The sequence below is a fragment of the Rhinolophus sinicus genome, linkage group LG15 (genome assembly GCF_036562045.2).
Source record: "Rhinolophus sinicus isolate RSC01 linkage group LG15, ASM3656204v1, whole genome shotgun sequence".
NCBI lineage: Eukaryota > Metazoa > Chordata > Mammalia > Chiroptera > Rhinolophidae > Rhinolophus > Rhinolophus sinicus.
Window position 1 is genome coordinate 37,531,973 of NC_133764.1, and position 13,407 is coordinate 37,545,379.

At 57.1% G+C, this 13,407-nt stretch overlaps 1 protein-coding gene across 5 annotated transcripts in view; it reads left to right on the forward strand.

Annotated features, from left to right (window-relative positions):
• SEPTIN9 (septin 9) overlaps positions 1–13,407 on the forward strand; it is a 155,900-nt gene that overhangs the window by 21,263 nt on the left and 121,230 nt on the right. The window contains exon 1 of one of the 5 annotated variants that reach the window (XM_019735496.2): positions 7,366–8,216. The exons of the other annotated variants lie outside the window; for them this stretch is intronic. Within the exon in view, the coding sequence (XP_019591055.2) occupies positions 8,195–8,216 (22 nt within the window). The 5' untranslated portion in view covers positions 7,366–8,194. Of the gene's footprint in view, positions 1–7,365; positions 8,217–13,407 lie in introns of those variants that run through there. 5 annotated transcript variants of the gene reach the window in all.

The following is a 13,407-nucleotide window of genomic DNA, read 5'->3' on the forward strand; positions in this document are numbered from 1 at the left end:
TCCAGCCTTCAGAAGTGACAGTCACCAGTGGGCTAGGCACCCCCAGACCCAGGGGGTGGCCGAGGGTGGCTCTTTGCAGGGCGTGGGGTTAGAAGTGGGGTAACATGAGGTGGCGTGTGATGTGGCTGCGAGTGTGTATGAGGCCCGTTGCGGTGCAGGACAGGACCAGGTGTGGGAAGGGAAGGGTGACGCCTGGTTGTTGGACTTCAGGGCAGCTCGGTGATTCACACTGTGGTTAAACAGGATCCCGCCCCCTCAGCCATGTTGGGCCGCTAACCACTGGACTGCCTGGCCACTGCTGCATTTCTAGGGAACCGTCCTCTGGGCTGTTGCCTCTGAAGCCGGCTGCCTTTCCATCTCCCTCCCTCTCACCTGCAGGTCTGGGTCTAGGGGCTGCCTCCGTGTGATGGGCTAGGGAGACGCCCTGTGCTTTGGGAGGGAGGCTTCAGGAGACTGGCGTCCTGGGCTGCGTGGACGCAGCCTCCTCTGGCCTCCCTGTGCTTAGACCGGCCAGTTCCGTGCCGTCAGCACTTGGCAGCCAGGACCAGGCTCCACTTGGAAGCCTAAGGCATAATTTGCCGAAGCCCAAAGCTGCAAATAGTGATCTGGGTTTTGCATGGAATCGCCTGCTGACACACGAAATCTCTCTGGGGACCCTGCAGGCTCCTCTGAGGCACCCTTTCCGTCTTCCTGGCTCCCGCCTCGAAGCCCTGCCTCCTGGCAGCTATAACCTTCATCCAAGTGGGGTTCTTTCTCAGACCCCCAACCCCTCAGCGTCCTAATCCCTCTGACCCTTACAGAGGGGCCGCATCACATGAGGTGCCCTCTTTATTTTAGGTTTCCCAAGGCCGCATGTGGGACCAGGCCAGAGATGGATATTTCTGGCCTGAGCCACATTCCCTCAGCTCAAACCACACCCACAGTCAACCTTATGGACAAGCTTACTCATTTTTTGTTAGATGTATAAAAATATAAAGAATAAAATAAGACACATGTGCATCCCCTCATCTTGCTTAAGAAATAGGTGTTACAGGTGTAGCCCAAGCCCCTGGGTGACCCTTTCCACGCCCCCGCCTCCGTTCCTGCCAAGGCACCACTGGTCTGCATTTAGAACACGTCACTGTGAGCCTGTCTGTGTTGTGTCTGCAGAACGTCTCAGCCTGTGCATGGGGGTGGGATGGGGTGCGGCAGTCAGCTGCTGCTCTTTGCTTTTTCATACAGAGGGATGACGCTGAGATTTATGCACGTAGATCCCTGTACCTCAGTGCATTCTCTGTGACCACACGCGAGGGCTCCTCTGTGGGCAGGCGGGGTTGTCTTCCCATTGGGCTGCTGCGGGAGGTCCACGTCCACGCAAGGTGTCCTCGGTCACCAACTCGGCCGAAAGCATTCTCGTGTTTTCTTGGGTAGATCTGCTGGGTTATGAGGACGCCCTCCCTCAACCCTCCCAAGTGCGCGTCCAGTTTCTTCTGCACACTCACCCACTTTCTGGGCCCCAAGCAGCCCATCTGGGCAGCTGCCTCCCTCCCAGCCCACAGTGTCTGGCCGACCTTTGCTCTGGTTCCCAGGCACTCGCTGCTTCCTCACGTCTTTGCGGCCTAGCCCAGCCAGCCAGCCGGTCCCTGGAACCTTCTCCTTCTCTTCTGACACCCAGTGTGTTGCCGGGACCTGCTTTTCCTCCACATTCCCCTGGGGTTCGTGGCCACCCCCCCAGCCCCACTCTCGTTCCTTCTGTAGTGGGTTGAATACTGTCCCCACCAAACTCATGTTCACCCAGAACCACAGAAAGTGACCTGATTTGGAAATAGGTCTTTTACAGGTGTGATTAGTTAAGGATCTGGAGATGAAATCATATTGGAGTTAGGGTAGGCCCTGAATCCATCGCCTGGGTCCTTATAAGAAGAGGAGAGACACAGACACCAGGGGAGACGGCTGTGTGAAGAAGGAAGCAGAGATGGAAGTAATGCAGCCACAAGCCAAGGAACGCCTGGGGCCACCAGAAGCTGGAAGAGTCAAGGAAGGATTTTTCCCAGAATCTCTGACACCCTGACTTGGGACTTCTTTCTCTAGAACTGAGAGAATCAATTTCTGTTGTTTTAAGCCACACAGTTAATGGGGATTTGTTACAGTAGCCCTAGGAAACTACCTTCCCACCTGGTGATTGTGTGGGGACACTACAGAAAGGTCTCCCTAAGGCCGCTTGTCTGGGTTGGCTCCCTCCCCACCCCCACCTTCCTGTCCCTGCTCACACATCCCTTTGTTCAGGGAGGCTGCCCCCCCCCCCCATTAACAGCCCCACCCAGTGAGCCTCAGCCGAACATTCACACACTCAGCTGTTCTCATTGTCTAGTAGGATGGTCATGGCTCCATGGCCAGGAAGTGCTGCAAGGGCGGGGCTGTCAAGCTGGTTCTCCATTTCTCCAGGGCACCAGGAACACAGCCTGGCACAGAGTAGCTGCTCAGGAAACGTGTGGAATGGCCAGGTGCTCTGTGTCAGGCCATGAGGGCAAAAGGGAGGGGATGTGCCTTTGGGGCGGGGAGCAGGCCAAATAAGAGACTGCATTTAGAACAGTCACTGTGAGCCTGTCTTGCTTGCCTGTGGTGCTTGCGCCTGGGCTCCCACAGGCACGCCTAGCTCCTTACTTCCTCTCCCACCCACTGACACCTGCTCCTTCATTGCCCTCGCGTCTCAGCCTTGCCGTCCACCCAGGGACTCAGGCAGGAAGTCTCAATGTCGTCCTTGACCTCTATGCCCTGGTCAACAGATTGCCAAGGTCTTGTCCACTTGCTCTCCCCCCAAACAGCCCTGGGAGGTGGTCAGGCCTCCGCTGTCCCTCCTCATGCCCACCCTTTCTCCCCACAAGAGGCTCCTCCCCAGGCACTGGCCATTTGCTAAGTGCCACCTGTGTGCCGGGAACTGGACAATAGACTCCATCCACGTGATTACTTACAGCAGACCCGCTCATGGTCCTCTGACTCAGAACCCTGGGCTCCTTTCTCCCCACAGGATAACCTCAACCCCAAGGAACGTGTTCGTGTCACTCCCAGCCTGGCCCAGACTCCCCGGTCCAGCCCCAGAGTACTGCTTCCTCCCTCCCCGATCCCAGGGCTCCAGCCGCCCCATGGGTCACAGCTTGGGAATCGGCCCTGTGTGGTGTCACCGCCCAAGGCATTGATTGTCCTTCCGGGGTAACGTGGACCCAACCTGTCAGTCCCCTGTGGTCCAGCCCACAGACCCAGGCACTCACGGCACACAGCAGCCAAGCAGGACGTATTGTTGAATTGGACTTGATAGGAGAAGCTTGGTTGAAGAGGAGCTTTTCTCTTTGTTTGCCTTCTGGGGGAGAAACTGACGGAGAACATGATGTCTCCAGGGAGGAGGAGAAGACGGCAAACCCTGCCCAGTGGGGCAGCCGGTAGGCACACGTGGCCACTTAGGTTTAAATTACTAAATGTAGTTACTTCACTCAAAACTGAAACTCAATTCCTCAGTAGCCCTGGCCACATTGCAAGCGCTCAGCAGCCACATGTGCCGGCCATATTGGACATGGCAGACACACACGGGACGTCGACATCATCACGGGAAGTTCTGTTGGGCAGAACTGGGTGATTGACATGTCAGATCCTTAAATTCACTGTACACGTAGTGAGCATGTCGCTGAGCAGGCAGGATGTTGGGCTCCTGGTGGAAGAGAAAGACACCAGCTCTCGGTGGAGCTCTCAGTATTCTGGGGGGGCTTACACCCCGGGCTCTAGGGCCGACTCCTCCTGGTCTCCACACCACTAGACCCCCCCCACGCTCTGCGCAGGCAGCTGGGGGCCTCCTTCAGGAATGATGGCTGAGCGTGAGGGCCGTGCGAGGAGGAGTCGGCCCCGCCTGGGCTGCTTCTCTCCATCGTCTTGGTTCTCTTCCACAGTGACCTGGAAGAACTCCCAAAGCAACAGGCCGGCCCAGGCTCTTTGCACCAGTAAACCCTGCAGCCGTCCCAGGGGCAGAGAGTCGCTGGGTTGTATTTATTTAGGAACAGCCGAAACTTGAGGCACAATAAAAAGTGGAGAGAAGATTCCAGAGAGGAATGCAGCCGGCCCCAGGCCCGGAATCCATCCTGCTCTGGGAGGCTGCAGGCGGCCAGACTGGGGCCGGCCCTGGAGGGTCTCGGCCGGCTGCCCGCTCTGCTGGCAGGTATAGTAGCCGTGGCCACAGGAGGAGGGGTCAGGGGTCGGGACGGAGCTCCTTTATTTTTAACTCAGGGAAGCAAACTTTAGTGGTCAAGTCTAGTCGTGAGCAGGAAATGAACAGGAAAGTCATCTTGTAAAGTGAGAGGTTGTACAGGCCCTAGAGTTTGGAGCTCATCTTGGAGGAACCACAACTACCTACATCAGGGGGGAGGGGGAGGTGAGAGGTGGCTGGAAAAGCCAGGCCAGAGCCTCAGGAAGCGTCCTTCCAGCTGACCCCCGCGGCCCTCACCTCCTCCGCGCCCTTCCCCACAATGCACACCAAGGCCCATCACCCGTCCCTGACGTCCCTGTGTCCCTGCTGTCCACGGCAGGGTCACCTGGAGCTCGTGCCGTTCCTCTTGGCCTGGCAGTGGGAGCTCAGGCACCCCCGGACGCCTCTTACTTCTGTGTACCCTCCCAGCCTGGTGCGGGAGAGGTAGAGGTGCTTCCTGGAAGGGTGCAGAGCAGTGTTTCTCCGGATAAAGCAGTCCTCAGGCTTCCTCCTCACCCTGCACCGGGCCCCTTGAAGGTGATGGTGACAATGAAAAGGAGGGGACAGGGAGAGTGCCGGTCACAGGTGCAGGTCTGTGGGGGTGATGGACAGACTGCACCCTTGGGAACTGTCTGGAAGGGGCTGTAAGGCAACAGTATCCCCCCCAGGATGTGGGCAGGCTGGGCTGGCGGGGACCTGGGGCTTGCTGGCTGGCACATGTGGTTTCCCGAAGCTGTGGCCTGGGGGGTCCTGCCTTGCTGGGACAGCAAGCATTGGTTCAGTTGGGGAGGTGCTGGGTTAAAGCACCCCCCTCCCTGGGACTGCTCATGGCATTTATTATGCTTATATGCCTGGTGAATCTAAGACAGGATAAAGCTTTACAGAACCTAGAACCCCGTCAGTGTTCTAGAGGATGGCACCATGTGGGGTACCCACTTTGGGGACAGGGGTCTAGCCTGGCCTGGTGAGGTGTCCTTGCGTGGTGGGTGCTGGAGAGGAGGCCGGGACTCAGTGAGCAGTGGGGTTGGCTGTCCCCGTCCCCGACTGGCTGGCCTCACCCCACCTCTTCGCCCAGCCTCTGAGCTGGCTCATAACTAACTTGAGCCTCTTCTGAGCCAATTGGTGCTGCCAAGTTTTCGGTTTCAAATTATCCCCCACTTGGGCCAGAATGCTTGGATTTTTAGGCATAGTCGGGGAATGGACCTTGAGCCAAACTATGCCGGGGAAAACCGAGGGCCAAAGTTGTGCTCAGTGGCTGTACCAACCATACCAGTCAAATCCACAGTGTGCAGCGGGAGCCTGCAGGAGGCAGCCGGGTGGACGAGGCCTGGCCTGGCCCGCATCTTGTCCTCGCCCAGCCCGGCCCCTCGTCCTGGCACACCAGCTGGCCTGGGTCTGCGGCCGCAGCTGGAATTGGTGCTGGAGAGTCCAGTTGGCATTAAAGGGGTTTCTTTACAGGTTTTTCTGAAGTTTCTAAATTTAATACGATGAACATATGTTACATTTATAATCAGAAAAACCAATAAGGAGTATTTTTTTCAAGATTGGAGAAGAGTTTAAATAAACCAAAAAATTTCCATGATTCCTGTTGTTCTAACTCAACGATTGTTAGTGGTTGGTTTAACGTAATGTTTTAGAATGGAGTGTAAACAGCAGACAGTGGGATCCAGGGAACACTGGCTCTTTAGTTGGTTTGTGGTGCCTGTGTGAGTGTCCTCTCGCTGCTGTAACAAATCACCACAAGCTGGGGCCTTTAAAACCACAGAAATGTATTCCCTCATTGGAGGCCGGAAGTGTGAAATCAAGGTGTCTGCAGGGCCGTCTGCCCTCCCCAGGCTGAGGCAGAATCTGTTCCTGGCCTCGTCCTGTTTCCAGGGCCGCTAGTGTTCCTTGGCTTGTGGCTGCATCGCTCCCGCCTTCCAGGTCTTCACTTCATGTCTCCGTCTTCACGTCCCCTGCTCTGTGAATGGGTGTCAGATCTCTCTCTGCCTCCCTCTTATATGAGTACATGTGATGGCTTCTAGGGCTCAGCCCCAGTAATCCAGACTCATCTCCCTATCTCAAGATCCTTCACTTAACCCCACCTACAACGACTCTCTCCAAATAAGGTCCCCTTTACAGGTTCCAGGAATTTGGATGCAATATCTTCGGGGGCCATTCAGCTCACCATAGTGCCTGAACCCCCGGGTGCTCCTTGGCTGAGGCACTGGTGCTACCTTTCCTCACCTTGCAGGCCACCTTTGGGGCTGTCCTCCAGGCTCTGCTGGGGCTGGGTGGGGGAAGGTGGTTGCTATGTGGGGTCTCCCAGAAAGCTGGAAATTATATCCCCCTGCGCCAGGAAGATTCCTTTGTTACCCAGCAGACTGCACTTGGGGTCCTGTCCCTGGCAGGAGGGGTCGGGGACTTTGTCCATACCATCTGGCAGTGAGTTGTGTGTGGACCATCATGGCCATCATCGTGGAGCCTCCTGTGGGGAGAAAGGGTGGCATGAGGGGGGACACCAGAGGCCTGACCACCTCTCAGGGCTGTTTGTGGGGAGAGCACGTGGCCGCGTGGGGCAGGGACTGCAAACTCAGAGGCTGTGGGGATGGGGGGAGGCAAAGAATGAAAAGGAGTGAAGGAGCCGTGTGGACCAGAGCAAACCGGAAAATGTGCTTTCATCTAAAGGGGTAGCACTCTTCAAACCAGCCCATGTGGCCAGGCAGGAAGACTCGTCCAGTGTGGCCACATGCCCTCTCTTTTCCAAGAGAAGCGGAAAATCTGGAGTTCTCAGCGAAATCGCCTGAGTGTTCCACGTTGGCACAGAATACACATTTTCAGGTTCAGGCAAACAAAACCTATCTCTGTCTGGGGCCCAGGGCTGCCAGCTTGAGGCGGTGAAGTGTACAGAACAGAGGGGATGTCCCCCAGCCCCCCAGCCCTGACTCTGACCAGGTGCTGGTGGGGCCCCCTGAGGTTGCCAGGTAAGCAGCCCTCCCCCCAGGTGAAGAGCAGCAAAGAGCACTGAGCCCCCAGCCCAGCTGGCCCCTGGAGGAGAGGCCTTTTCCGGGGAAGTCGGTGGTAAGGAGCCACGCTCCCTCCCAGGGGACAGCTGGAGACTCACTGACTCATGAGTGTGTGGTAGGAATCTTCCAGGAAGTCTCCATCCCTCTCTCCCTCTCAGCTTGGGCGGGGACGGCCAGCTGCCTCTGTCACCGCAGGCTGACGGGACACCAGGGCGACGGCAGGGGTGACTTCGCGGGGTTCAACCCGGGCAGGTGCTCCTGAGCCTTCCCTGGGCCGCCTGCCTGGGGCGAGACGGCCCCCCCTTCGCGCCACGTGGGGTCGAGGTACAGGGGCCGGTGCGTCGGGAGGAAGGTGAGGCAGGCCCCGGAGTCAGGCTTTTCAGCCGCTTAAACCGGAGGAAACCGTAGCATCGCGGGAGCGGGAAAATGAAAGACTCTGGACGTCGCCAGGAATTTGACTCTGTGCGCTGGTTTCCAAGAGGCTAAGTTAAGCTTCTCCAAGTGGATATTAAAAAAGCGCAGCGAGACTCGGCGGAGGGGCCCGAGGGGTGGAGAGAAGGTCCGGCCGGAAGCCGCGCCGCACCTCTGCGCAGAGCCCAGCCCGGCACCGGCGCCTGCTCGCCCGCCCGCCGGGGACGCCGGGGACGCGGAGCACCGGGCCGCGGGCGCCCTGCACGGCCCACGTCTGCCCTCGCCCCGCCTCCCCCCTCCTCGCCTTCTCCCCTTCGCTCCCGGTCCGCTGGATCCAGAGACAATGCTACTTCAGTTTGGAGCGCAAACATACGATGAGCACATGGAAATGTGGTAATTTGGCTGCATTGGAGATTGCCGCAGATTGAAGAAATTAGACCAGACAAAGAGTGTTTCTGGAGGAGGAGGAGGAGGAGGCAGAAAGGGGGAGGGCGACGGGGTGAGAAAGGGGAGGACGCCTCTGGAAAGGGGGACGCGGACTCCGCCTGCTGCTAAATATATCGTAGTGATGGAGAGAGACCGGATCTCAGGTAAGCGCGGCCCTCCCCCACCCCTGGCCCAGCGCTGCGCTCATGCTGCGGGCAATCGGCGCCCAGGGCTCAGTGGTGCTCATTTTTGTGGACATATTTCTCTTCCTCTGGACTGTTCTGAGGTCGCGGGGTGTAAGGTTCCAAAAGCTGAGCTTCTCTCAAGTCTGGCTTTTATTGAAACTCGGCTCCCTTCCCCTCGCTGCTTCTCTTTCATGTCCCAATGTGCCACTTCTGCATCTTCCGACGGCTGTGAACGCCGAGACTGTTGGCGCTGGACTCCGGGACGGGGTGGGGGGACCTTGGCCTCGGCCTCTGGCGCTGTCTGGGCGGTGGCATTAGGGATGCTGGTTGGTGGTTTGTTTGTCCACCGTGTGGTTTCTGTTTTCTCTGCCAGCCACAGTCTGTCTTCGAGGCCGCCGTGGTCTCCTCCCTGAAATAGCATTTTGGTGCCTCCCTGCCACTTGATTACAGAGGTGGAAGCTCCCAGTGCCCTGACTAGACGTGCAGATGTGTGCACGCCGGCGTATGTGCACATCACAGAGAACTTGTCTTGTTCTGCTCCGGGCTTGGGGGAATTAAGATGAAGCCTGCTTGGGGGTCACAGTGTCATTTGGGTCTTGTACTCACCAGTAAGGCCGGGTGGGGGGGCGGGGAGGCAGTGACAATCATCCATGGTTACAGAGGGACAGTTCAGAACAGAAAGATTAACGATGTGGGCCCTGCTCAGATCCTGGAGCAGAATTACAGCTTAAAACATCTGGATGTCACGTCAGGTCAGGGCAAGGAGGGAGGGCAGGCAGCTGGCTGGGCTGGAGGGGCCTACTGGTGCCTGGACCCGCCCCCACACCCTACGTAGGGTCCAGCCCCCTGGGCTGTGAGCTTCTCAGAGACAGGCCAAGTGGGCAGCCCCGCTGAGCGGGCACAGACCCGTGGGGCAAGGTGAGGGCCACAAACTGAAGAGGAAGAGGCTGCCCAGCTAGATGACCTTCTTCTCCAGGTCAGGCCTCGTCAGCTCCTTCAGCCAGGCTTTGTATGCTGTGGCTGTCAGCATCTGACAGCATCATGAGTCATTCCCGTGCATTGTAGTGTCTGTGCACCCCTCGAACCAGGAGCTGGGGTCCATCCTCGGGCATCCGCCTCGCTCTGGGCTTTAGATGTTCTGAGCTGACCCTGGGTTGCAGTGAGGCTGAGACTGTCACCCCACAGTGCCACTGGCCCTGGTCTGTTGTGTGCCACTCTGTGGTTTTTTGCGGGGGGAATCCCCAAGAGGCCAGAGATAAGAAAGCCTGGTCTGAGTGGAGCAGCTCTTGGAAGGAGAGCTGCTGACAGTACATGTGTGTATGCATGTGTGTACGTGTGCACGTGTGTGCATGTGTGTATGTGCGCGCGTGTGTGTGCCTGCCTGTGTTGCTGGGCATGCACAGATGGGCACAGCACACTGACCACAGGAGGGGGGGCGGCCCTGCACAGCAGCGGAAGGCATGGCTGGCAAAACCTCACCTCATCTGTGTTTGAGCTCGCTGACATGGACCCTGTGGGGTAGGCGGAAGTGGAGAGCCAGGGTTCCCTATTCTCAGCCTGGCAGGGGCTGGAGAGCAGGGGGCACTAAGAGGGACCCAACCTGGCAGGACGGCCGCTCCTCTGTCCTGGCTGGCAGAGGCCTGGGGGGCCTCGGGTGCAGCCTTCATTTTGGATGACCATGCCAAGGCCTAGATGGGTGATCACCAGGGGACCAGAGAGCTGGCATACCAAGGCCAGGAGGAGGTCCCTGGGGAGTCAGGGGTGATGGCCATGTCTTGGAACCTTCCGGGCTAGCCAAACTCCAGGAGCTTTTCCTGAACTGAACAAAAGCGCTGTTGGAAGCGGTCAGCTCTGTGTCTTTACAACTGTGTGGAGTGCCACTGCCCGCCGCTGAGGACAGCACAGCGAGGGATGACGTGGGGACGTTGTCTCTGGATGTGCTGGAGGGAAAATTGGTACTTTCTATGAAATCCTCATTTGGATGCATTTTAATGAAAAAATACTCATTTCTTTCAAAGCTCAGTTAGCAACTGGTTACAGACATGAATGGAGATGAAAATCCCTGAGCTTGTTCCCCACGTTCCGCAGGCCTGGTCAGACCTTGGCTTTGGCCTTTAATGGTAACTTGGCACTTGACCTGTCCCTGGGGAAGCAAGTTCCACCCTGTCCCTGCTGGGACCTTGAACAAGTCCCTTTGTGGCCAGGGCCTCAGTTTCTTAATCTGTAGAGGGAGGGAGTTGGACTGACATGGGCTGAGGCAGGGTCCCCCACCCCAGGGCTCTGGAGCCTGTTCTGGGCCCTGCCTGCTGTGGGGCTCCTTCCTTCTTGCCAGCCGTGCCCCTTTGTTTCACCATAAGGCGGTTGTGACACCTCCATCCCTAGTGAGCACAGGGCCAAGGAGGGGGGTTGAGAGCCCAGATGCTGTGTGTGGGGGGGATGGGGGTCCTCCTGGCCAGATTTCCAGACATGGCTGTCACTGTTCATGCCCCACTGGGCTGGCGTTCAAGGCGTGTCCGGCCAGCTCTCCGCCACTGCCCAGCTGCTGTCCAGGAAGGGCTGGCGGGGCGGGGGTGAGGTCTGTCCACCCTTGGGGAAGGGGCTTGGGGCAGGTGTAGACGGCTTCAGGAGACCTTAGTTCTGCTCCCTGCCCCCTCTCTGGGCAGCACCCAGCTCCTGCCTGGTGTGTGAGCCTGGGGGCCTCGTCAGTGGTCAGGCACCCCTGGGAAGATGCCGGAGGGCTCATCAGTCAGCAGGATGGAGATGAGTCACAGAGCAGTGACTGGCCGCCTGGCCACCGCTGAGACAGAAGACCGCTCCTTCGAGCCAAGGGTCTGCATTTTTTTCTTGTTCTGGACTCGCTTTGTGGCTTTTGCAAAAACTAAGCAGTTTTATCTTGTTCCAAGTGCTTGTATTTCATCAGGGAGAGAATCTCCAAGAAGGGAACTTTCCACTGGGGAACTGTTGCTTAGCTCAGCTGGGCTGCGAGGGTGAGTTGCAGGCAGGGAATGTGGGAGTCTCTGCTGGGTCGTGAATGTTGGTGTGGGGTCCTGAAGGGCCGGGCCACACTGTCACTGGACGTCTGTCCCTGGCTGGGAGTCTGCCTGAAGCAGTGAGGCACAGAGTGGTCACCCAGCAGGAGGGAGCTGGCACTTCCCTCTTCTCGGGTGCTATGTCACCAGGAGGCAGTGCCTCCATCCTCACCTGTCCCTTTCTCAGCTGTCCCCACTTGCCTCTGAGTCCCTGGCCTGGACTGACTCTGTGGTCACGCTTCCTGGACCTGCTGTCGCCCTCTCTGGCTTCACTTTCCTGTCTCTGAGATGAGAGGCTTGGCCTCCCCTTCCAGCTCTGACCGCTGAGAGTTCTGGTCCCTGTTGTAGTTTCCTGGGACCGTTGTAACCAAGTACCAGAGACGGGGTGGTTTACAGCCACAGCCATTGAGTCTCGCCACAGCCATTGAGTCTCACCCCGTGTGAGAATCCAGAAGGCCAGAATCAAGGTGTGGGCAGGCTTGGTTTCTTCTGGAGGCCCTGAGGCAGGCTCTGTTCCAGGCCTTTCTCCTGGCTCCTGGCCCCTGGCTCCTGCCAGTAAGCCTTGGCTTGTAGACGTACCACCCCAATCTCTGCTTCTGTCATTACATAGCCTCCTTCCGTGTCCCAAATCTCCCTCTGCTTCTATCTTATAAGGACACTCATTACTGGATTTAGGACCCACCTGCATAATCCAGGATGATTGGATCTCAAGTTCTTTAACTTATTACATCAGTAAAGACCCTTTTTCCAAATAGGGCCACATTCATAGGTTCCAGGTAGATGTGAATTTTTTTGGGGGGTGGAGGCACCATTCGACCCATCACAGTCCCCATGTGTCCTGGATGCACAGGACGATTCTATGTCTCAGATCCCTCGCTGTCCCGTTCTGGACCTTTTGGGGTGGCTGCAAGCCTTTTCCACCTGCCCCTGGTGAGGTGTGGGGAGCACAGCCCCTTGTGGGATTCCAGGAGCTGGCCAGGAGTCTGCCCAGCTCCCCTTTCATGCAGATTCCTGCAGGGAGCTCTCTTGTGCGCCGCCCCCCCCCACCCCTCCCAGCCCCCAGCTACCAGTTGGGGGTGAGGGTGAGGGCAGGGAACAGGCCCTGGGGCAGAGTGGACCCAGGATGGAGAAGTGTGGTGTCAGCCTGCCTGATGAGGGTAACCATTGCCTGGTGCCTTGTAATTTCTTTGAGGCCCAAAATGGTCTGTCCAAATTTTTTCTGATCGGAGGATTTGTTTCTATGTAAAGCCCTACTAAGGAATGACTTGAAAGTCACATTGTTATGCATTAAAGAACTGCCCTAAATAATGACACAGCGTGACATTGGGACTATCCTGAGCCATTTACCAACGGTCACTGCAGCCATTTGTACCGCAAGGGCCTGGGGTGCCCAGCACTCCATCCTGGACGCTGGACTGTTTTTAAAACCGTGGTAAAATTACGTAACGTAAAATTTACCGTTTTAACGATTCTTAGGTATACAGTTCAGTGGCATTAACTACATTCATTCACACAGTTGTGCCACCATCCATTCATCTCCGGAACGTCTTCATGTTCCCACAGTGAAACTGTCCCCATGAAACACTCACTCTCTCTCCCCAGCCCCTGGCAACCTCCCTTCCACTTTCGATGGATCTGACTATTCCAGGTTCCTTATACAAGTGGAATCATATAACATTTGTCTCTTTTATGATTGGCTTATGTCACTTAGCATAATGACGGCAAGGTTCATCCACCTTACAGCAGGTGTCCGAGTTCCCTCCTGTTTCAGGCTGACTAATAGTCCATTTTCTGGAGAGACCACGTTTTGTTCATCCGTTCATCTAGGTCTGGATAGATGCTTGCGTTCTTCCACGTTTTAGCCACTGTGAATAAGGCCGCCGTGAACAGGGGTGTACAGATATCTGCTTGAGTCCTTGCTTTCAGATCTTTGGGGTCCATACTCAGAAGTAGAATTGCTGGGTCCTGTGGTAATTCTGTGTTTAATTGGGGGCGGGGGCACTGCCATACCGGTTCCCACAGCAGCTGCAGCAGTTTACATTCCCACCAGCAGTGCCCAAGGCCTCCGAATTTCTCTGCATCCTCCCAACACGTGTTATTTTCTCCCTCCCTCCCTCCCTCCCTCCCTCCCTCCCTCCCTT